The sequence below is a fragment of the Maniola jurtina genome, chromosome 12, assembly GCF_905333055.1.
Source record: "Maniola jurtina chromosome 12, ilManJurt1.1, whole genome shotgun sequence".
Lineage (NCBI taxonomy): Eukaryota > Metazoa > Arthropoda > Insecta > Lepidoptera > Nymphalidae > Maniola > Maniola jurtina.
In genome coordinates this window covers 1483145-1509746 of record NC_060040.1, presented here as the reverse complement: position 1 = coordinate 1509746, position 26602 = coordinate 1483145, and the positions used below count along the sequence as shown (strand labels likewise).

Sequence of the window (26602 nt, the reverse complement as noted above, 5' to 3'; positions counted from 1 at the left end):
GCCCGCTTCCATCTAAGACTGCATCATCACTTACCACTAGGGGAAATTGCACTCGAAGACTAACTTGTAACAGATGATTTTGGTACAGTAAATCCTATTTAACATACAACGTGAACGAAATCAAGTCAACGAAAATAGTTGAAAACTGGAAAAATCAACAAAATGTAAAAGGGAAATTCAAGAAAATTTTTCATTTCGATCAGATGATTTTCAACGACGCGACGCGCGACGCTTGAAGGAATAAATCGGACTTTATTCAAATAGTAAAATTCCGAGATCTTATCGGATTGGGAGAAAGTGCATTATGATTTATGAGAGTGCCTGCTGTTCGGTCATTCACCTCGATAGGGGTCAATTAACCTTAAATCGATCGTAGTTCAAATTCATTGTGGATTTAGAAGTCCTTTTGTGTTTATGAAGCCTATCTACCGGAAAATATGGTGTTGTTTTTTATTTGGTTCCAACATGCCGCAATTTTTTGAAACACGTTCGAAGGTAATATTGTTCGAAGGTGACAAAAGTAGCGTAAACTCTACGCCAATCTATGTTTTGTGACGCTATGCGCACACACACACAAGCGTGTAATTTCGTCTTCACTTTTAGAAATATATATAATTGTATGAGTTTTGCCTATGGGGTATCTGGAATTTTGTAATATTATTTTTGTTTGGTTCATATAACAAAATGATATGAAGATCTACCTAGAGATACCTAGATGATTATCTATTTGTCGATGCTAAGCATAATTTCCGCATCCACTCCTTTACAAAATACGTTCAACATAGATACACAATCTAAATCGTCTGTAGTACCTACCTACTCAATAAAGTAAGTAGGTACATTATCTAAGCTTAGATATTTCCTTAAAGAAATACCTACTCATTCACTGAAACTACGTAGGTGGTGAAAATTTTAACTCTCTAGTCTCTAGCTATCCCGGTTCAAGAGATAAGTAGGAAGAACCCGCTGACAGACAGATGGACGGACAGACAGCGGAGGCTTATTAGTAACTAGCTGACGCCCGCGACTTCGTCCGCGTGAATTTAGGTTTTTCAAAATCCCGTGGGAACTCTTTGTTTTTCCGGGATAAAAAGTAGCCTATGTGCTAATCCTGGATATTATCTATCTCCATTCCAAATTTCAGCCAAATCCGTCCAGTAGTTTTTGCGTGAAGGAGTAACAAACACACACACACACACACACACACACACACACAGACATACAAACTTTCGCCTTTATAATATTAATAGTGTGATGTGATAGGGTCCGTTGGCCCCTTTTGGGAACGCATCCCTCAAAACCTAACCATTCACTAACAAAGTGCTCGAAATAAATGAAAAACATACCCTCGAAATAAAAATATGTTTTTATTTAGTAAATTTTATACATAAGGACTCGCGAGTAGAAGTTTTATAAAACCGCGAATTTCACTCGTAATTCGGAAACTTTTCGTAGAATTGTAACAAGTATGTACTTACGGTCGGCTTGACTTGTGTGTACTGCCTAAGTAGATTTGACTTTACCTTGCAGTGTTATTTGTTCAGAACCGGGAAAAGTTCGCGAATAAACCAACTCATTAAAACTAACAGTAAACTCGGAATACTTTGAATTTCTTAACGTAGGGAAATATAAGACGTTAACTAGGAACTTTTTGTTTGAACATTAAAGTTTATCCTGCGACCATCATATCATCATCATCATCACAACCCATCACTGGATCACTAGTTTCACGGGTCTCCTCTTAGAATGTGGTTTAGGCCATAGTCCACCAGTTTGGCAGATTTTACAAAGCTTTGAGAACATTATGGCAAACTCTCATGCATGCTTCCTTGTTCTCAAAGGTGTATGAAGTCAGCCAATCCGCACTGGGCCAGCGTGGTAGACTATGGTCAAACTTTTCTCATTCTGAAAGAAAACCCGTTTTCAGAAGTGAGCCGGCGGATGGATTTATCATTTTGCTGATGCTTTAAAATAAATAAATATTGTAAAAATACTTTGGTTGATGTCTCTGATTAATTTCTTATGTGAAGCCATGTGTAATTACTTATTACTATTACTTAATACTTAAATTATGATTTAAATTATTAATTAGATTTAAACCACCTTATTTCAAAAAAATTGTATGTCAGGGTTTCCTAACTGCAGGAGGTGTCGGTCCAACTCTGTATTGTAAACACCTTGTCACCCCATATTCAAACAAACTACATATTTCATTTCATTTCTAGTATATTTTACACAGCTTAAAATGAAAAGTTTGCTAGCGAATATCGTAGACTGGTGTGTAGGTAAGTAGTAAAGGTAGGCTATATTTTGTTCTGTTCCAAACGAGCTATGACGCACTACATTCCCATTTCCAGTAATGAGCGGAGGTAAAACAAAACCCTCTTTTGTGAACACGAGAATTTCACGCCGCTTGTAATGACAGGCCATTACATAAACCTGCGGCGACTTGGGAGCGCCCTGAGGCTATATTTTGAAGAACCACTTATTTCTTTAGGCGCGTTGGGCGGTTTTGGTATGCACTGGGACCCTGAAGTTTAATAAAGTTTGTGTGCGCGTGCGTGCGTGTGCGTGCGTGCGTGCGTGCATGCGTGCGCGCGCGTGTGTGTGTGTGTGTCAAAGAAATTGAAATAAAGCCACGTTAGCCGTCACGAGATCAAAAAATAAACATAAATAAATGAATGTTTTAGAATATAACTACCTAAGTAGTAAGTTGGTACAGATTAATAAACAACAAGTGTAGGCAAATTAAAAATTTTCAACACCCCCGACCAGTGAAGGTTACAGTAACTAGAAAAGAGCTGATAACTTTCAAAGGGCTGAACCGATTTTCTTGGACTATTCCGCGCCTACGATCCAAAGTATCTGAGTTTTCCAAAACATCATTTTCAAATAAATAATTATGTATATCTAGGCAACGTCCATCTTGACAGCTTGACATTTGTCAATTGACACTTGAATATTATGAACCTAAGGGTTATCTAACCTTCTTTTCTACAAGAAAACTAGAAAAGAGCTGATAACTTTTAAACGGCTGAACCAATTTTTTTGGATTATAGCTAAGAACACTCTCAATCAAGCCACCTTTCAAACAAAAAAAAAAGTAAATTAAAATCGGTTCATTCGTTTAGGCGCTACGATGACACAGACAGATACACAGACACACAGATACACAGATACACACGTCAAACTTATAACACCCCTCTTTTTGGGTCGGGGGTTAAAAAAACAATTAATACATTTTTTACTTTTTACTTACCTACTTAGTTTATTAAACTTTAAGCATTTTATGTTATCTTAAGGCAACTTACTTTGTAAGCGAAACTTGTTTGTTGAAAGTAGAAACTGCTCAAAAACCTTTCCATACAGAAAAGATTAACGAAGGTCTAAGTGGGTGGGAGTGACGGCACCTGGACCCTGACGCGAACAGAACGTAGGGTTGGCAATCAATTTACATCACTATTAATATTATATTTAAATAATAAATGTGAAAGTGTGTTTGTTTGTTGGTTTATCCTTTAATCAAATTATGCCGCAACGGACGGAACAACGGATCAACGTGTTTACATGGATATAGTCAAAGGCCTGGAGAGTGACAAAGGCTACTTTAAACTTGTTATATTTAAGTAAATATGGAGAGCATAATATATCTTAAATTATGTTAAAAGGAAAACGTGACTGACTGACTGACCCTTCAACGCATAGCTCTAACTACTGAACGGATCGGCTGAAAGGCATGCAGATAACTATTATGACGTAAACATCCGTGACATAGGATATCCCGAAAAATCAAAAAATCAAAAGGGATTTTTAAAAACTTAAATCCACGCAAACAATGTCGCGCGTAGTTTTTTATCAAATATTTATATAGAAAACATTTTATTAGGCTAATCAAATCAATTAGGCTGATAAGTTCAAACTCATTATTCGAATGAAATCAAAAAATATTTAATTTGATAGTCAATTTATACGTTATTGTATTTGTAAATTGATACAAATGTCTACCTACTACGTATAGTTATAAAATACTTGATGATGATCAATCCTAGTTAAAAGTGCTCTCCATGGTTGCTCCAAGTTGAGCGTAAGCGCAAGCTGTTCCAATCAACTACGGACGGGACATAGTCAAAAGTGAGATGGACGATGTTTCAATTCAAACGCAAATTAACTCTGTCTGTCTGTCCGTGCGCGGACTGTATCTCATGAGCCATAAAACTATACTAACACAGCAGCTATAAAAATCACACTTCACACTAATATTATAAAGGCGAAAGTTTGTATGTGTGTGTGTGTGTGTGTATGTTTGTTACTCCTTCACGAAAAAACTACTGGACGGATTTGGCTGAAATTTGAAATGGAGATAGATGATATCCTGGATTAGCACATATGCTACTTTTTATCCCGGAAAATCAAAGAGTTCCCACGGGATTTCGAAAAACCTAAATCCACGCGGGCGAAGTCGGTGGCATCGGCTAGTTTATAATAAAAATTTCAAAATGGCCGCCATGCAAAATAATAGAGTCATATCTTGTACGATGGCAAGGAACTGTTTGTATGCCAGTCCAACGCGCACTTGACCGGCTTTTTGTCACGTAAGTTATTATCTTGAACAATTTTACAAAACAGTAAGATGCCTGCCCAGAATCTTAGCCGTTCTTCTTAGATTGTAAGATGTACCTACATAATATCTATATTTATAATATATAAAATAATATTATATATAATATAATTATGTCTAGTCTATGTATATGTAATCAATAACTGGTTTAATCACTATGTCACCACGGCACAGCCCGCGCCGTATTTATTTAGGTTGGTATAAACTTAAAACTTTCTAATAATGCTTTCTGTAGAAGATAGGTAAGTAGGTACATTGAAAAAGTTTTGTAATATCAATTTAGCGGGTGTCAGGTGGGACACAATAATGTTATTATTTTATTCCTTTCTAAGTATTTATTATTTCTTACTCACAAAAAAACCAATGTATTTCATTTCGGCTCAGATTTGCCACGGGATTTGTAAGAATTTCATTTAAGTATTACAATAGATACCTGATTTTCATTTATTACTTTGTTAATAGATTAGTATACAATTATAAGATTATTTCTTTTGTCTTGGAAATAAAAATTAAACTTTTCTCCTCAACAAAATGAATTCTTCAAAAACTTTGCTCTTAGCGATTTAATTTGTAAAAAGTTATTTTCTTACTAATTATGAATATTTTATTCATACCTAATTACTTAGGAATTGAATTTATTCAAAGTGCTTTTAAACTTGGCCTTTGTATTCTATGATTTATCTTTTGGGTTCCGTACGTCCAAATGATAAAACGGAACCCTTATAGGATCACTGTTTGTCTGTCATAACCATTTGCTCCGAATCTATTGGGCCGATTAAATTGGGTAGTACCTACCACATATGAATTTCTATGCCCCAAACACGCATGTGTATCAAATGTAAGTCAATGAATTTTGAATATGCGGGTCACTTTTAGGAGAGCAAATTAGAAAAATAATAATAATACATAATTTATCCAATGAAAGAACTTTCTGTGGGGGGGGGTCTCAAATTTAAAATTTATTAAAGAAAATAGATAAAAAGAAATTACAAAAAGTTAGCAACCCTGTCTGTCTCTAGCCAGGCTGATACCGGCCCATTAAATACGTGGCGCCTGTGATGTTTGGTCCCTTTGCCTTTTACCTATTCAATTATACCTACTTCTTGCTCTGGACAGCTCGTCTTTAGTGTTGAAAGGTTTCTGAAGGTAAGTAGTCTACGTAAGAATCACTCACTAACAAATACTTATTATTATTATAAACTAGCTGATGCCCGCGACTTCGTTCGCGTGGAAAAAATCCCGTGGGATCTCTTTGATTTTCCGGGATAAAAAGTAGCCTATGTGCTAATCCAGAGTCTAATCTATCTCCATTCTAAATTTCAACCCAATCCGTCCAGTAGTTTTTGCGTGAAGAAGTAACAAACATACACACACACACATACAAACTTTCGCCTTTATAAAATTAGTGTGATGTGATACGAAAGTGTGTTTTATTCTTGATTTGTCCTTCAATCAAGCCGCAACGGATCGACGTGATTTTTGCACGGACTTAGATAAAAACCTGAAGATTGATATAGGCTATTTTGTATCTCGGAAAATCAAAGAGTTCCCCCTGGAATTTTAATAACCTATATTATTCAAGGTGTGATCAACAAATTCCTGAAAGCCCAGCAAAGCATTGGTGGTTCCTTCTGGTTCTAAATGTTCATGGACGGCAGCAATCACTTCACATCAGGTGATTCGCCTGATCGTTTGTTCGCTATTTTTATTTAAAACTAGCTGATGCCCGCAGCTTCGCCCGCGTGGATTGGTCAGATCCCCTGCAGCATCAGGATTGAGGAGTTGGACTCCAAATTTTTTATGAAACAATGTCGCAAAGTTCCTCTATCGATTAAAAAAGAAATGACGCAAATCGGTTCAGAAATCTCGGAGATTTCGGTGTACATAGGTAGAAAAACACAACTCCCTTTTTGAAAGTCGGTTAAAAAAGTAGCCTATGTTACTCCCTGATAAATTCTCTTCTTGTCTGTGAAAATCCCGTCAAAATCGGTTCAGCCGTTCCCAAGATTAGCCTTTTCAAATAGACAGACAGACAAAAATTTTAAAAACGTGTGATTCGGTGTTGGTATCGTTCAAATAACCATATGAGCTTAATATGAGGTAGTTATTTCGAAATTACAGACAGACACTCCAATTTTATTTATTAGTATAGAAGAAAACATTACACAGCCATTTCATTCTTCTAAGTTGTTACTAAGTTACTCCTAACGTAGGTAAATGCGTTCCTGGAATGCAATACAAATGGCATCGATATCCCGGTTGCAGCTAGGTCGCCGGGTCGTCGAACTTTAAGCTCCGACTGCTGGCGGAGGTCACATCGGGTGTTGGTACTAAACTAACCTGTGTTAAGCGGAGCGGTACATTTTCTGAGGTTCCGTAGTTAATAATATAAGCGTCATTCACTCAGAAAAACAGGTATTATTGAATTAATATTTAACGAATGATTGGAATTGCCTTCCAAAACATACGCGAGGCACACAGGTTACAATGCATAGAAGTTATCGAGAGTTAACGAATGGCAAAAGAAATTATTATCATAGAGCAATTATTGCTACCTAAATATCCCGTTCACGATCCACGATCTAATGAGTAAAGTATAAATTTTATTAAACTACCTTCAAGAAATCTTATAATTTCTAACAATTCAACGAAAAGTACTAGAAGCTGTTTACTTAGCTTTATTATTAAGTATTTATAAATAATAATAATTTGTTTACAGAACACGAGTTATAGGTACGAACTAGGCCATCCATGTACCTAACTTATTTACTGTGTTACGAGTAGGTATACAAAAGATCTAGAAAGATCACAGTGCATCCAGATAGTACAGAGTAGGACAGATTGTATGCGTAAGAGACCCACAAATACAGATATTAAACTGCTTTATCAATATACTTTGTGCCTACATCCACGAGCGTAAAGAACTTATAGATCGTAAAACTGTGGTACTAGCAATTTCCATTTGGTGAAATTATTATTTTTCTTCACAGCAATTTCACAGGCTATTTTTCATGCAAAGCGATTTTTCAATCTTCTCACCTACAATCGTTTGATATTTCGCAAGTTGTTTTTCACGGAAAACGAATTTTTGCTCTTTTTATTGTAAGTGCTAAAATTCGATTTTCATAGACGTAGCAAACGATTTTACGCGAGTATTCTTGCACGCCCGCTTTTTAGTTCGGGTTAACGATCGTGCGCGCGCGGATTTTAAACAATCTGTTATCATTTTCAAACTTTGTGAGATTTTTTATTCGTGAATATTTACAGAATACCTTGAGTAAGATTGCGGTGACAGGCTAGTGGTTAGGACGTCCGCCTCCTATTCGAAAAGTCGGGGGTTCGATCTAGGGCACGCACTTTTTACATTTCGGAGTTATATGCATTTTAAGCTATTAATATCACTCGCTTTAACGGTGAAGGCAAACATCGTGAGGAAGCATGACTGAGAGTAGGTAGGTTAACTCCATAATGTTCTTACAGGTATGTGAAACAAGCCAACCCACACTTGGCCAGTATACTAGACTCATTCTGAGAGAAGACCCGTACTCCGTAGTGAGTCGGTGATGACTTGATCATGATGACTCTGAATAGCATGTTTTATATGAAAAATCAAATGAAAAGGCTGTGCACATGATTTTTCACATGCTGTCTGTGAAATGGTCCACCTCCAGCAACAATAAATCGCTCCCGCTTATCTCGCCCGCGTGTCAGCGGCCGATAGCGATGAGATGAGAGGTCAGCACTCGTTGGGGTCGGCCTATCAGCGGGGGTGTGGCCGTTATATTGCTTTGCAGTTCCTTGTACAACCGTTATGCAACCTATTCCATAGTAGAGTGCTTATTGTTTTCCTAAATTTAGAACACCCCTGACAAGTGAAGGTTAACTAGAAAAGAGCTGATAACTTTCAAACGGCTGAACAGATTTTCTTGGATTATACCTAAGAATACTCTCGATCAAGTCACCTTTTAAACAAAAAAAAAATTTTTTTTTGTTTGTTTAAAAGGTGACTTGATCGAGAGTATTCTTAAAGTAAAAAAAAAAAAAAAAAATTTGTTTGAAAGGATTTTTAAAGAATTAAATCCACGCGGATGAAGTCAAGTTTCTATATAAGTATCTCAAGTTTCCACATCTAGCGGTTTAAGCTGTAATTTGATAATGTTATGTTGATTAACATTGTCGTTAGTTATCTAATCATTTGGGTATGACTACTTACCTAACTACTAGATTATGATGTTTCTCAAAAATCCCGTGAGAATTTTTTGATTTTCTAGGATCAAAACTCATGTCCATTTCCAGGATGGAAGCTTCTCTGTACAAAATAGTCGATGTTTGCAACTTCATTGTCTTCATCTACTGGATTTTTTTGTATTTTTTTGGAATTCTGTGGGAATTCTTTGATTTCCCGGGACAAAAATTAGAAGCAATAAACACAAAAAGCCTATGTCCATCCCCGAGATGCAAGCTAGTACTCCTATCTCTGTACCAAAAATCAAAATTGGTGGAACGGATGGGCGTGGCCGTCTCTAATCGGGTGGAAAGTGAAAACAAAGAATATTAGCGCAAACAGTAATTTCGTCAGAAAATACTAGATAGTGTAAACAAAATCTATTTACATCAATTATTCTCATAATAGAGTTATTGCAAGCAGGGGTTATCTCTGGGTACATAACCTTTGACACAGAGTTAATAAGCATAATTAATTAATAGTTACAAAGCAAAAGAAAATAAAAGAGGAATTATTGCGCACTTGCAAGTTTGACAGTTCTTTACAATCCGAATTTAATCATTGAAATTCATTCATCAATCAAATTCAAATAATTTATGATTGCACCATATTTTAGCTAAACCTATGTATTTTATGCTAGGTGCTATATTTAACAGGGCTCTCTCCGTCACTCGTTTCCACTCGTTTCATACAATCGTAGTTCCAATTTCATTTGAATACTAAGCAAGCAAAGTCCATGAAATTTTGCAGACATATTCTAGAAACTAATATCTGTGTCTGTGGTGTTTTAAATTTTTCTAAAAATATGCAGTTTTAAAATTACAGGGGCTCCAAGATTTGTATGAAAATTTTAAGACCGCGTAACTTTGAAACGGAATATTTTAACAGAAATCTGGAAAACCACAGACATAGATATTAGTTTCTAGAATATGTCTGCAAAATTTCATGGACTTAGGTTGCTTAATATTCAAATGAAATTGGAACTACGATTGTATGAAACGAGTGGAAACGAGTGACGGAGAGAGCCCTCTCAAGTGTTAAATAAATAAATAATTCAACTGTTAATTTAAAAAATTTAACCTGTAACTAATTTCGATCCGGTCCTTATCAGTTACCAGGCTATAGGTCCTTATCTATGCTCTTCAGTTGATATCACTTGCATAGGAGCATATTATAATAAAGCCATGGTCAAACAAAAAGGCGTTGCGGAGTGTGTCACTGAATTCCAAAATCGTATTTGTATTGAAATAATTTATCATCTTAGGTGTCGATTAGATGATAGGTCTTAACAAATCTTAAATCTTAGGTTCCTTAAAGAACAAATCAATCCTCCAGATCGTCGTCGTGAACCAATAGATGTCCACTGCTGGACAATGGACATAGATCTCTTGTATAGGGACTTCATCAGTTTATTATTTATTTCTTATAAGTACCTTCAAGTCAAGATCTTTTAGGCAAGCGCGCTCTTTCTTAGGCTGCATCATCACTTGTCAGCAGGTCTGATTGCAGTCAAGCGCTAGTCTACAAGTCTACAAATTAAAAATAAGAATGTAAACACAATATATGCACTTGCCGCTGTGTATCGCAGTGAGGTATTCTTTAGCATTATTGGCATAATATATTATATTTTTTTTGTTACTTCGAGCTGACATCGAAATATCTGCGAATCGCAATGAGATGTCTTTGGCGTGTCTTTACAACCACATCCACATAACAAAGTTCAAGATTTGCCCGATATAGGTAGGTACCTAATCTGATGACATCATAATATGCCGCAACACACGACTGATCAGTATAATATTTGTGTCAGATAATCAATATTTTTTACTAGCTGATGCTCGCGGCTTCGGCTGCGTGGTTTTATTCTTTTTAAAAGTCCCGTGGGAAATCTTTATTTTTTTTGTCGGTAATAATCTTGCCTAAAAAACTTGGTTGACGAGTTGTGCAGGATTAAGGAATTGGTGAATTTTTTATGGGACCACAACGAAAACTTCTACTGTTTATTGAAAAAATTGCAAATCGGTCCAGAAACCTTAAAAAATCGGTGTACATACTTTAAAAAAAAGATACAGGCTGAATTGAGAATCACCTCCTTTTTGGAAGTCGGTTTAAATCCTGAGAAATGGCATGCCATTGCTCAGGAACCTTTTTTCCCCGAGGTAAAAAGTAGCCTATGTCACTCTCCAGGTCTTTAACTATAACCAAGCAAACAATTACATCAATCCGTTGCTCTGTTGCGATGTGATTGAAGGACAACCTAACAAACAAACACACTTTCACATTCGCATCTATAATATTGGTAGGTAATGTTTGTAGGTGCCTACTTACGGATTTATCGCGTTTATCGGCTGGTAATCTTCCGTTGCAAACGCATTATCAATCGTTAAACTTATTATAAAGTTATGCGTACATATAGGTAGGTACTTGTACCTATTTATTTTTTAAGTAAATAAGTACCTACGTACACATAAGATCAAAAATCAATGTCAATAATTTATTCAAATTGTGTTTGAATTGTGAAAGGCCTATGTCCAGCAGGAAACGCTTACTGGCTGATTGAATGGAATGGGATGGAAAATTCAAACTGTGCATCATTGTGCCCTTTTTATTGTGAAATTGTTGAATTTGCAAGATAATAATGTAATGATAATAATAAAATTATAGGTAGGTAAATGGTCTGAGAAGAGCCCACAACATATTACAACATAATATATTATTAAGTGCACATATTTATAAAGAAACTAATATACACACATACCTAAGGTTCAAAACAATCTTGATACTTACTAGTAAACTGGTCCTACAAATAATAATAATAATTAACCTCGTTCATATAACCTTGCCAAGAAAACACCATAAGGTTGGATTATTACGTTGAAATCATATGAATAACGTGAACGTTTGAATGCTATGTAAATAATATGTAGGTAGCAAATAGACAAAAGTTAACGGTAGAATTTTTGGAAATGTCATTTTTTGACCCCCAACCCAAAAAGAGGAGTGTTATAAGTTTGACGTGTGTATCTGTGTATCTGTCTGTGGCATCGTAGCTCCTAAACTAATGAACCGATTTTAATTTAGTTTTTTTGTTGTTTGAAAGGTGGCTTCATCGAGAGTGTTCTTATCTATAATCCAAGAAAATCGGTTCAGCCGTTTGAAAGTTATCAGCTCTTTTCTAGTTACTGTAACCTTCATTTGTCGGGGGTGTAATAAATTTTTAATTTACACTTGTCAAATCTTTATATTAAGTGGCTATATTTTTTAACCCCCGACCTAAAAAGAGGGGTGTTATAAGTTTGACGTGTGTATCTGTGTATCTGTGTGTCTGTGTATCTGTGTATCTGTCTGTGGCATCGTAGCGCCTAAAGGAATGAACCGATTTTAATTTAGTTTTTTTATTTGAAAGGTGGCTTGATCGAGAGTGTTCTTAGCTATAATCCAAGAAAATCGGTTCAGCCGTTTGAAAGTTATCAGCTCTTTTCCAGTTACTGTAACCTTCACTTGTCGGGGGTGTTATAAATTTTTAATTTACACTTGTTGCACTAGATATTATTTATTTAGACGTTTGGTATTTAGTGACGTCATGTTTACATAAGAAATGCATCTACCCATATTGATAACATTTGAACTGCATTTGACCTATGTATTGGCGCGTCATAGTATCATTTTCATTACGTACAGTATTTACACGGCTTTCTTCTTTTCGGTTCCTATTGCATCACTAGTCTAGTCACTACCAACTCGGTAAATACCTATCTGGGCAAAAGTTTGAAAGTCTCCCAAAAATGAAAGGGGTTTTCGTTTTATTACGGATTAAAAATAAAAAGTGATACTTAGTACGTAAACCATCATGACTTTATGGTGACTCTGTAGAGATGACGAGACGTAAGGTAAGTAGGTAACTAAACAAGGTAAAATTAAATTAAAATTTTGTAAAACCCCCCACACATTTTTATTGGTCGGATAGTAATAACCGGTCTAATAAGAAAACTAGAAAAGAGCTTAGGTATAACTTTCAAACGGCTGAACCGATTTTCTTAGATTAATATAGCTAAGAACACTCTCGATCAAGCCACCTTTCAAACAAAAAAAAAAAAACAAAATTAAAATAGGTTCATTCGTATAGCAGCTACGATGACATAGACAGATACACAAACACACAGATACACACGTCAAACTTATAACACCCCTCTTTTTGGATCGGGGGTTAGTAAAACAAAAGATGTTTTTTTAGGTCCCCAGACAAAGTTGAATTAATTTTCACTGAATTCCTAGAAGACAATACAATTTATTTTCATTACGTAGAGGGGAATGGTCTATAGTGAAAAGGTGTACAAAAAAAACGAATCCAACAGGTATGAAGGACCTTAATTTGATGGAGGCCTTCTTGAGCCTATAATAAGCTGTCACTGACATGTTCGAAATGAATATGTAATAATAAAAAGAAAACCCTAAACGAGTAATTTCAGGGTTCGCAACGTTGGAACAAAAACCCTGAAATCGACATTTTCGGCAATTCTATTAAAATAATAAATAACGTTTTATTATTTCAATACAATTATTATATTACTTATTTTTTCTGTATATTGGCGTGATAGCAATGATAGTTGTTTGAAAAAATATTTTTTTAAAAACGGTATTGCAACTTTTTCAGGGGTTTTAAGGTTCTGTACTTCAAAAGTAAAAACGGTATCCTTATGATCAGAAGTAGGATAACCATACCAAGTGGGGTATCATATGAAAGGGATTTACCTGTACCTACATTCTAAAACAGATTTTTATTTGTTTTTATGCATAATAGTTTTTGATTTATCGCGCCAAATGTCGAAAAAAATACCCAAGTACGGAACCCTCGGTGCGCGAGTCTGGCGCGCACTTGGCCGGTTTTTAGGTATTATGTACGGAATCATAGGTGCGTTAATTAATTCCACACTTGGAACTTAAAAGTATAAGTGGCCCCAAACCAGTTTGTGTATTTTTATCTACATAGGTACATATTTAAGTTTGAAATTCTGAGAACGGCAATAATAGTAGTTGGGTTACGAAATGAATTTAGCTTTGAATTTCGAAACGCTGTTCTAAAATCTAAATCTATTTTAGTCTTTATCTAATAATGAACTAAGATTGAACTTTTGAAACTTGTTTCCTTATAGAAAAGAATGCCTTTCGAATGCCATTCTATTTATTATTATTAAAATTAACATAATATCTAATCTTAGTCTAGACTTAGTAATATTATGTCTATTTCTGTCATATACCTACTGTTTTTGAGAGAATTATATGAGAAACTAATGATATCCGCGACTTCGTCCACGTCCGCCAGACTTGCGGATTTCAGTCTACTTCTTTGCCGTTGAGCTCTTGAGGCTATTTGTTCTTAGGTAACGTAGGTTATCATATTATCACACATCACACTAATATAACTGTGCTAGTATTATAAAGGCAAAAGCTTAGAGGGCGAAGGCTTAGTTTGTTTGTGTGCGTGTGCGTGTGTGCGTGCGTGTGTGTGTGTGTGTGTGTGTGTGTGTATATATATATATGTGTGTATGTGTATGTGTGTATGTGTATGTGTGTGAATGTTATTATGTAAAGATCCCACGCTTAGTTTCCACTAAAGGATACACAAATAATATGCTGGTTTTAATGTTGCATTTTAATGAGGATACCTAATGTGATAATAGAATTCGCATAACATTTTTGTGGTTTTAACTAATCTTAATATTAAGGGCTAATTCGCACGAGAGCTTTTTTAGCGACCGTTAAAAAAGTGATCAAATAGAACAAATGCATTCCCAAGTAGGTATCTGTTCACACGTCAACTCTTTTTTATCGCGCACTTTGTATTGTTTGCAACGCCGGGTTTTAACGCAACGCTTTTTTAACGCTCGTGCGAATTAGGGCTAAATCTTAGGAATTATACTTACTATCTAATATCTTGCTTTAATTAGGATTAGGATTGAAATAAATATCAAAACTGCAAAAGCTAAAACAGATGCAGTTCGAAATGGTTAAATTAAAGAAACCATTCAAAAAGGCATACTTGCCAAATATTTTAGTAGAACCCGTTCTTTCCACACCCCTTAGAAGCTGAGGCGGGTCGCTTTAAATAAAATGAAACTCAGGAATGCTTGGCTGAAAAAGATGTTAGTCTTACAATTTTAAATCCTAATAATATTTACATACCCACAACTGCTGGATATTTCAGCATGAATTCCTGTTTGGTGCGAATCACATCCAACACGACCTGGTTCTCCATAGGGGTCTCCAGAGCAGAGAACACCAGAGCCCCAGTAACCAAGTAGGCTATGTAGAACATGATGTACATGCAGAGAAGACAAGTGAAGCGAGCTTTTCCGAAAATCCTGCTAGTAGCAAGTAGGGGCTGGAACGGTGGATTCTCTTCCTCGTAAAGAATCTCCCTTGGCACTATCATCTTCTTCGGATAAGGGAACAGTTGGCTGTGGACAGTCATATCATCATCGCTTCGGGTGGAGCTCATGCTTCCATACGAGTGGATTCGAGTGTACTTTGGCCCATCCATCTTTGAAACTCCGAGTGGATACTTGATGATGCTTTCAAATTTTGTTAAAGCTAGGTAGCCTTTTTGTCAACGAAATTTATAATGGGGATGTGTGGGACAGTTTTTAAACTTTTTAATTCGAACTAACCACTTTGGACTGTAATTTTTTTAACTTTAACTAATCACTATAAAATGTTAATTTCGCAATTTCGCTGAAGTTTTTAACCAATAGTTTTTCGAGAAATTCGCTTTTAAAATCGATTTACGTCAAACTGAGCAAAACACTTAGATTTTCCATGTAAATGAATTTTATAATTGCACATTGGTGATTAAAGAACTTAACTTTTGTGTCACAGTGTAATATACTAACTTTTAAAACTCTTTACAGGCTGATTAAAGTCCGCACCGAAGAAACCACGGAACGGATGGCAATTATGGTCAACTGTACTTGAAGAAGCGTTTAGGATGGTTAGGTTCGAAGAACAACGCGACAACTTCGATTTTGGTGATGAAAATAAGTTTAGCTATCATCTTGATGCATTTTAGATTGACTGGTACAACGTGAAAGAACGGCAGTTATATAGCCTCGTCGAGTTCCGTGACTGTTCCGCGCGGCGTCTAACGAACAACTGGGCGTAACTTGACGGTGTCCAATTAAATGACGGCGAGATGCGCCTGCGCACCGCGTAACGCTGGCTATACACAATCAATTTTACCGTCAAGTTTGCAGCGGACTTGAAGCGACGTGCAGTAAACTTGACGGTGTATGGCTATCAGTGTGCATGATGTCATGCACACTTGACGTTGTATGTATCAGTTGATTGTAAGCCACTTCAAGTTCGCTGCAAACTTGACGGTAAACTTGATCGTGTATAACCAGCGTTATAGGCAGCAGTCGATAGCTATACGAGTTTACTTTATGGGGCCATTAATGACGACCTATGATTATTATAGAGATAAGGGTAAGTACCTACGATTAGGTATAATATTATAAATATCATTATCGTGGAAGTAGCTACAAAATTAACTAGCTAAGCGTGTGTAGTGTGATTTAATTTAATTCAATTCAATTTATTTAATTAAAGATATTTATTTACATTTTTGGTGATCGGTTAGTATGTACTTATTTAAATCCATATCCATACTAATCCATACTAATATTATAAATGCGAATGTGTGTTTGTTGGCCTTCGCGTTTCATCTGTTCAACCGAACCGATTTTGATGTTTGGTGCAGAGTCAGCTTACATCTCAGGGATAGGCATTAGTTTTTTATACCGGAAAAACAAAGAGTGCCCCAGGATTCTTGAAGGCCACATTTAAACGATTTTTATGGGCTTCTTTTATGCCTAAGAATCAAAGACTCAACCGAAGGATTTCTTTTAAAACCTAAATCCACGCGGACGAAGTCGCAGGCATCATCTAAGTACACAATAAATTGTTAATCAATTGTAGCTATATCTTAATTATTGTAACTTCTGTCCTATTTTTAACCCCCGACCAAAAAAGAGGGGTGTAATAAGTTTAACGTGTGTATGTTGTATCTGTGTATATTCTGTGTATCTGTGTATCTGTCTGTGGCATCGTAGCTCCTAAACTAATGAACCGATTTTAATTTAGTTTTTTTTTGTTTGAAAGGTGGCTTGATCGAGAGTGTTCTTAGCCATAATTCAAGAAAATCGGTTCAGCCGTTTGAAAGTTATCAGCTCTTTTCTAGTTATTACTGTAACCTTCACTTGTCGGGGGTGTTATAAATTTTTAATTTACACTTGTACTAATGAGCACTAATAAGTGAGGCAAAAATCTAAAAAGTACCTACCAATAAGCTAATCCTACATTAAAGCTATTTATAACAAAGAGCTGATTGATATACCTACAGTAATTGTCAGCCGACCAGTAGGTATTTGATCAAGAAAGTAAATAGGTATCTACTTACTAATAAATTACTTACTAACGATTAAGTGGATGTGGGGTTACCATTTACTAAGCACATTCTAGGACATTGCGGGAGTGTCCAATGTTAACATGGAATTGAAATTTAAATATGCTTTATTGTACACCATCCTTAAAAGAAACACAAAAATAACACATTACATAACAAAAATAGTAAGTAGTACAATTAGTAGGTTCCGTACCTTAAAAGGGTAAGCGGAACCCTATGTTACTTCTGGACAAAGCAGTTTTCTAATGGTGGAAGAATTATTAAATTGGTTCAGTAGTTTCGCAGTTTATCAATTACAAACAAACAAATTTTTCCTGTATATAATAATATTATAGGTAGGTGTAGATGTATTTACAAATTAGCCTTTTGTTTTTTCTTTTTTTCGCATCACTGTACAATAAAAAAATATTCTTTTGCTTGTCTTTTTGTTTTCCTCTAAAGAGTTTAGTAGGTATCAGTCGTTTATCACTTTCTTACACTGTATTACGCATTCATTATTTTGTTCCTTTGTCCTTGTCGATCGAATTAAAATGGCTACCCTATACCTAACTTCAATCACGAAGGCTAGCGGTGATTTTTATCACGTGAACGAACACGACCAATATCTAGCGGTAAATAATGTTTATATTATGTGATACGACCGCGGTTGTGTAAACTTTTTGTTGATAACAGATTTGTGCTTGACAGAGACTAGTGCTTGACCACGGTCTCAAGTAATGGTAGGTAAGTGATAATGCAGTGAGGACGTAGGTATAAATTACTACTTCATCAACACACCGGTTTATTACTGAGCGCGGATCCTCTTTTCAGAATGAGAAGGGTTCGGCTTTGGCCATAATCTACCAAGATGGCCAAGTGCGGATTGGTAGACTTCACAAACCTTTGAGAACATTATAAAAAATTCTCAAGTACCTATTTTCTCACGACGTTTATAATCTGGCCGAGGTAGTTATATTCCTGAACAACTTCGATGCTGACATTTCCGACGGTTACCGGGTCTTGAGATAACCTGTTCGTTAAACATGATTTTCGTTTTGTCTATGTTCATCTCAAGACCTACTCGTCTGGAACAACAGCTAAGCTAGATCAGCATTTCCTCCAGGCGTTGCAGCGATTCGGCCAGTACGACTATGTCATCCGCAAATCGCAAGTGTGAGATATTTTGGCCATTCACGTTTATGCCTCGACCATTCCAGTCCAATATTTTAAACACGTCTTCTAGGGCACAGGTGAAAAGTTTGGGGAATATTAAATCTCCTTGCCACACACCTCTACGTATAGCGATCGGATTCGTTTGTTGGTATTGGACTTGAACGGCCATTTTCCCACTCAGTAGATACTTACCTAACTGTATTTAGTTTGAAAGAAAGTTAAATGCATTTAACTAGCAGTTACCTATAATATAAAAAATATTAAGAAGGGCCTACCGTATTATTTTAGTACCAATGTTTGTCGCGTGTTAGATAAGGTTATAATTATTATTTGTATACAAAACAATTAATTATAATATAATTACTTAATTACCAAGAAATATAACGATGCACGCTCATTATTGATAATGCAACGAGGATGTGATAATGCACTGTTTATATACAACTAGTCATTATTATACGGTTAAAAAAAATATATTTGTTTACAATTTTCAGAGTTTACTGTTTACACTTTACAACAATCAAAGTGGGGACTATTGCTACTTTTACAGATTTCACAAGTGATATTTCACGGATATTGATTGTTCAGCTTTTACAAGGTAACGAAGGTCTAGCCCTCTTAGACTCTCTCTATAATGACCTACTTACTTACTACCTATTTAGTACTTACTACCTGGTACTTAGTGGTACTTGGTGGTAAGTACTTAGGTACCTGCTAAGCAAGGATGGTCGTTGAGGAAGTCCATCTTCAGCTTGGCTAGATGCTGCTCCGTCGCGCGCTCCACTGGCCCCTCGAGCGCTTGAAAAACTGACGCTCCTGTACAGACAGACAAAATCATATTCCTTATAAGATTATTATTATTGAATAAAATCATATTATATATATAGCATATATATTATAGCATATTAAAACAAAATTAGAAATCCAAGAGTGAAGCTCGCCCGACTTCATACCTAGGTGCATTACACGTGTAGCTAAACAAAAGTTATTTTTTACCTACTTTTTAGTGTTTGTCGTTTTTGAAGTCGGTTTTATTTTTCTTTTGAAAATTTTTTATTTCACAATTTTTAGTGGCCCTACTGTACTATAATATGCTATGCCCAGTTAAAACCCTACTGTTTACTAAGCTATTACACTGATCGCGAGCAATTTGCTCCTATCCATTGAGGAGTTCTGTTCTCCATCTCCGAAGATATTCATCAGATCTTCACCAAATTTATATGGGACCACCTGCACAGTATACCCTTTCAAACAAAAAAAAAATTTTCCAAATCGGTCCAGGGGTCTTTGAGTAATCGGGGAACATACATAAAAAAAAAAAAAAAAAAAAAGATCCTGACGAATTGAGAACCTCCTCCTTTTTTGGAAGTCGGTTAAAAAGAGTGAGTTTTTTATTCAAAAACAAAGTGAGGGCATAAGGGTTCCATTTTTCCTTTTGAGGCACGGAACCCAAAAAAGAGTGTTATCAATAATCATAGTGTAATGTTTTCTGGGTTCATGTATTAGTACGCGACAGGTCGAATAGCAATCGGGGTATGAGGCGGGGGGACGCCCCTATTGCCATCTCGAGTTTCTATATTTCACCATAACTTCCAAATACCTGAACAGATTTGGACGTATGGGATATCGTTAGAATCCTTACCTCATCCTATATAACACTAGATATAACATTTTAGAAAAAAAACAATATGGCGGCTATATATTATGGTGTCATTTTCAAATATGAAATAAAATTCCTTTTATAGTTTGTTTTATTTAATTACCTAACTAATTGTTATGTTATATTCTGGATTCGATGAAAGAGGACTATGATTTTTTTAAAGAAATTTGCAATTTTCCACACACATCAAAAACCGTTCTTACTTTTGTTTCTTTTCGCTATGTTCTCATAAGTAAAACAAAAGTTCTTACTTACCCATAGACAAGTAAAGAGCCATAGCCATAATTATCAGGAGGAGCCGAACAAAGGGCATGCTTCGCACGTCGCCCACACACCCTGGCACCACGAGACGCATGGTCACTGCAAACAAAAAACTTACAGTCGAATAGAGAACTTCCTCCTTTTTAGGGTTCCGTACCTCAAAGGAAAAACGGAACCCTAATAGGATTTCTTCTCTTAATCACTTAATCTCATAGGATCCATCTGTCCGTCTGTTCGTCTGTCCGTCTGTCTGTCTGTCGTGTCTGTCAAGAAAACCTCTAGGGTACTTCCCGTTGACCTAGAATCATGAAATTTGGCAGGTAGGTAGGTAATATAGCACAATTAAAGGAATAAATCCGAAAACCGTGAATTTGTGGTTACATCATTAAAAAAACTAAAATGTGTTTCAATTTTCAAAGTAAGGTAACTGTACCAAGTGGGGTAGGTATCATATGGAAGGGCTTTACTTGTGCATTCTTAAACAGATAACTTACTTTTTTTTACGTATATTAAATATCAGAACATCTAAAATCTAAATTATTAAAATAATGAACCTAAAACTAAAAACCTTAAACAGAATATTTTTATGCATAGTAGTTTTTGATTTATCGTGCAAAATGTCGGAAAAATTACCCGAGTACGGAACCCTCGGAACGCGAGCCTGACTCGCACTTGGCCGGTTTTTATTTGAAGCCGGAAAGCAAATAAGTCCTCAAATTCAAGTCTCTGTCTAGATTCATTCAGAGGAGCTTTTAGCTTTTTAGATAATTGAATTTCCATCAAAGGGAGGTGTCGACTGTCGACAGAGCATTGACTACGACTCTTGCTCTGCACATTAATTGAATGATGAAACACCGAACTGCAACCCGATTGAGAGAGAGTATATTTCTATTCTCTTCTCATTCTGCATACTCACTGCCTAGCGCAGTGGTAAGCACTGTGGTTTTATTAGTGGGAGGTCCCGGGTTCAATTCGCGGGAGGGGATTAGAATTTTATAATTTCTAAATTTCTGGTCTGGTCTGGTGGGAGGCTTCGGTCGTGGCTAGTTACCATCCTATCGGCAAAGCCGTACCGCCATGCGATTTAGAGTTCTGGTACGATAACGTGTGGAAACCAAAGGGGGTTAGCCCGCTTCCATCTTAGACTGCATCATCACTTACCAACAGGTGAGATTGCAGTTAAGGGCTAACTTGTACTGAATAAAACCGACTTCAAAAACGACAAACACTAAAAAGTAAAAAATAACTTTTGTTTAGCTACACGTGTAATGTACCTAGGTATGAAGTCGAGCGAGCATATTAAAACAAAATTAGAAATCCAAGAGTGAAGCTCGCCCGACTTCATACCTAGGTACATTACATGTGTAGCTAAACAAAAGTTATTTTTTACTTTTTAGTGTTTGTCGTTTTTGAAGTCGGTTTTATTTTTCTTTTGAAAATTTTTTATTTCACAATTTTTAGTGGCCCCACTGTACTATAATATGCTGTGCCCAGTTAAAACCCTACTGTTTACTAAGCTATTACACTGATCGCGAGCAATTTGCTCCTATCCATTGAGGAGTTCTGTTCTCCATCTCCGAAGATATTCATCAGATCTTCACCAAATTTATATGGGACCACCTGCACAGTATACCCTTTCAAACAAAAAAAAAATTTTCCAAATCGGTCCAGGGGTTTTTGAGTAATCGGGGAACATACATAAAAAATATAAAAAAAAAATAAAAAAAAAAAAAAAAAATAAAGATTCCGACGAATTGAGAACCTCCTCCTTTTTTGGAAGTCGGTTAATAAAAGAAGAAGACCCGTGCTCAGTAGTGGGTTGACGATGGGTTGATCATGATGATGATGATTATGTAATAGTCTGTATCTACCCTCCGAACGAGAGGATACAATAAATGGCTGGTTTGTTTTCACCGAGCTATTTCCGGGCAATTTGTTCAACCAGATTAAGAGATCATCTAATGGAGCATTAACTATAAACAGCATTATTTATCATGTAGGATATCCGTCCCGCCCCCGGATATCCCCTATCGACGTGAAGTTTATCCGGATATCATGAAACTAGGACAGGTCAAGATGGCAATCGGGGAGGGGACGTCCCGCACACCCACACATGCCCTTTTTTTCGTGAGGAAATCAGTCATTGATTCCACCGGCCACAGGGGAGCACAGTGGTTATGTCGGGCTCCTACCGACTAAAAACCTCACGAGGTTCCATCCCACCGCCGCTGACGACATGCATACAGTACAACCAAATTAATAATGCGCATAGAAATCTTCGTCACTGTTCGGCAACGGTCGTACGCAAAAGCGAAAATTGTACGTCTATGGTCGTACGATACACATGATATTGACTCCTATTTGTTTATAACAAGGTGCAAAATGCAAGTGCATTGTTTAGGGCTCTTACGATTCAGTGATTCGGAATATCTGATCGGATCGGATCTGCATGCGCATTATTAATTTGGTTGTACTGTACTCTGTTTGCCATCTCGACTTGTCGCGTACTATACCTACAAAAAACGCGTGATAGATACAAGAGCAGCGATAGCGTCCGTTGGCCTTCTATTCTGGCGGTCAGGGGTTTGATCCTGGGCGCGTTGCGTGCACCACTAACTTTTCGAAAATAAATGTGAGTTTTAACTTTTCTTTTTAACAATTAAATACCTATCACTTGCGATGAACGAAAACATCGTGAGCAAACCGCATACCTGAGAGTTCTCCATAAATGTTCTCAAAGGTGTGAGTCTGCTAATATAGACCAACATGGTAGGCCATAATAAACCTTTCTCATTTTGAGAGGAGACATCATCATTACAATTTTAAATTAACCAATAAAACCTACGAAAGTAATAAAAACTCTTGTATACATAATTACATAATATATTCGGTAATAAATTAATTATTTTTAACTTTTTAGTGTTTGTGGTTATTGAAGTCATAAAAAAACACTCGAATTGAGAACCTTCTCCTATTTTTAAGTCGGTTAAAAATAAGTACCTTCTACAGTTCTACGAACTTTTCATTATAAGTACGACCCCATAACCTATTCGAGTTTCATTTTCCAGCTTTATTTCGTTCTTCATTTATTCACTCCTTGACGCCTACATTATAAAGTTTTCCTTCAAAGTATTTTCTCGGTGTTTAGCCCCCATCGGAATAATAAATACTTGTCGACCTCCCTGGCGCAGTGGTGAGCGCTGTGGTCTTATTAGTGGGAGGTCCCGGGTTCGATTTCCGGCAGGTGTTTGAAATTTTATAATTTCTAACTGGTCTGGTCTGGTTGCAGGACTTTGTCGTTTCTTAGTTTTTGGAACCAACTTACATCATTCTTAGGTAGCACCACATTTCAAAGGCCTGTAGTTTTCAGAACCCTCGACCATTTTACGAGCTAATAATTTTTATTATGATCCTAAATACATATTACCTATATATTAATAGGTTTCTTTTGTTACACAGCAACAACTCAGCGCCGCTTAGAGAATAAATACCTACTCACTTAGTTAATTATTGGTTTATTTTAAACTGGCTGTCAGATGCTAGGTTAGATGTTAGGGATATAATATGGATTAGAATTCAGAATATTAATTAGGATCCCAGTTGAATGTTCGCATACATTAAACCCTAAATATTCATTTAGTATTCTAGTTAAATCACTCATAATTACGTTTGCAACTTTGTAACTGTGCTAGACATCTGAGGATTAGGGATTTTGGTTATTTCAGTCAAGTTTCGTGTTAACTTTTAATTTAATTAGCGCAGGGACTTTGCCTAAACCTGAAGGACGTGCGGTTTGGACCCTGGCTCCACACTAACATAACATACCTGTCTATGAAAGTATAAAATGAAAGTTCTCTACTTTCATTTTATACTTTCATAGCCTATCCGAGCGACTGGCGCGAGTAATCGCCCGCCGCATTCGCACACTCGCTCATACCCCAGCGACAAAACTATCGCAACTATACATTCGTTTCTCGTTCGTCAACTCTTTTTTAGTTTTTAGCTAGCTCGTTTCTCGCTATCGTGGGAGGACTACACTCGTCCCACTAAAAAAAAATGTTTATTTTTGAAAGCTGTGCCACATATTACCAGTTAAATACCTACCAATGGGTTAGGTTCTCCCGGCGGCGTCTCTAATACCTACTTGAGTATTAATATCATAATCGCGGTAAAATATCCACATTCGTTAGTTTAAGCACTCAGTTAATACCTAAATGATTCAGCAGTAAATCCAATCATTAGTGACGGGACACGCGATACCTTCATTAACTAGCAATAAATATGCTAATTCTATTTGTATTAAATACTTAGGTACATTAATTTACTTGCAAATGTCCACAGCTACATGTCATTGACATTTCTCTTTAACTGATGGTAAACACAACATAATTATCATCACAAACCATTGCCAGTCCACTACTGAGCATTGAGTCTCCTTTCAGAATGTCCACCACTCTGGTCATGTGCAGATGGCAGACTTCACACATCATTGATGAGACATTATGGTGAACTCTCAGGCATGCAGGTTTCCTCACGATGTTTTCCTTCACCGTTAAAGCTAGTGATACCTATAGCTCAGAGTTAGAAGTGCGTGCCCAGGACCGAACCCGGGACCCTCCGAATAGGAAACCGAAGTCTTAACCATTCAATCACTGCTGACAGCGCTTAAGCGGAATTTACATTACGAAATTAGTGGCGCGAAAATAATTTCACGGCATTAATTTCATTATCAATTGCACGTGTAAACGTTCTAACTTCGTAATGCATGCATTACGAAATGACTGAGTCGCCGGGCGACTAGTCGACAGTCGAAACTTGAATAGGGTCCTCCAAAGATGATGGAGTCCTTTTATTCCTTCGTGGAACTTAGGGCTGCAGCAGTTGTTTTCCATGTCTCCCTATCTTTGGCTTCTGCTTTGACACAGTGCCACGAGAGTCCCACTCTTTTAAGGTCTGCTTCAATGGACCTCCTGCAGATGTTGGTTGGTCGACCAGGTCTCGTTCGTCCGCCAGGCTGTTACTGAAACACCACTTGAGCACTATTTCTTTCCTCTCTTGTAACACGATCAGAAATGAAGACTTGTGGCACAAATGTCATCAATGAAATAGCTCTGAGGCAATGGCGATGGGTCGGGCATATTCTGCAAAGAGCGGAAGGAAACGCTCATCGAAATATGCCAGGCTTTACATTTGCAATAATTTCCTGTCTTTGAGGCGGTAATGAGATTTCGTGGCTTACCATTGAGGGTACGCCGGCCAAACCTCCTTTTTGACGTCCATTAAAAAGATGATTAATCCATAGCCAGATACTAAAAGCTTACATCTAAACGAACCACAAAAGAGCACACAGGTTACTTTACAGCTACACATTATAAAAACCTCGTTAATGGCTAATGGAAATCGAATATCAGATGAGATAAAAGGAGCGGGCTAGGGTTAGGTTTGGCAGGAACGGGGTTAATTAACCCTTACCTCGCTGTAATTACATCAGACGAGTGTTATTTATTTTTTCGGTAAGAACTAAGAACCTTCCTATTTAATAATTGTTTTTTACGGGCTCATTCATTACGTAACTTTTGAATTTAGTTACCATCAGGCAACAGCGTCCTCAAATTTCGACAGCTGCTATTATAATTCATTCATAGTTCACTCTGTTGACAAGACCTAAAATTAAGTTTAGTCATCGATGAGTTTAGTAGAGTGCGAAAAAAAACGATCACACTAATATTATAAAGGCGAAAGTTTGTATGTGTGTGTGTGTGTGTGTGTGTGTGTGTGTGTATGTTTGTTAGTTACTCCTTCACGCAAAAACTACTTGACGGATTTGGCTGAAAGGAATGGAGATAGATAATATCCTGGATTAGCAACTAAGCTACTTTCTATCCCGGAAAATCAAAGAGTTCCCACGGGATTTCAAACCTAAATCCAGGCGGGCGAAGTCGTGGGCATCGGCTAGTATCTAATAAAAAAGACCACGGTTTGATATAAAAATATCATTTGGGTCAAACGCAGTGGTGCGCTCGATTTGTCGGACAAAATTGTACCTACGCCAATATTATGCGGGCCAGTCATATTATTCAATACTAGCCGATGCCCGCGACTTCGCCCGCGTGGATTTAGGTTTTTTGAAATCCCGTGGGAACTCTTTGATTTTCCGGGATAAAAAGTAGCCTATGTGCTAATCCAGGATATTATCTATCTCCATTCCAAATTTCAGCCAAATCC

At 36.7% G+C, this 26602-nt stretch overlaps 1 protein-coding gene across 2 annotated transcripts in view; it reads right to left on the bottom strand.

The window, feature by feature from the left end:
* LOC123870238 (potassium channel subfamily K member 1-like) overlaps window positions 1-26602 on the bottom strand; it is a 55060-nt gene that overhangs the window by 8360 nt on the left and 20098 nt on the right. Inside the window, exons 2-3 of one of the 2 annotated variants that reach the window (XM_045913459.1) lie at window positions 20372-20476; window positions 19168-19272 (exon numbers count right to left, since the gene is read on the bottom strand). In XM_045913459.1, coding sequence (XP_045769415.1) covers window positions 19168-19272; window positions 20372-20471 — 205 coding nt within the window. In that variant the 5' untranslated portion in view covers window positions 20472-20476. Of the gene's footprint in view, window positions 1-15026; window positions 16031-19167; window positions 19273-20371; window positions 20477-26602 lie in introns of those variants that run through there. The other variant, XM_045913458.1, reaches the window with a different exon arrangement.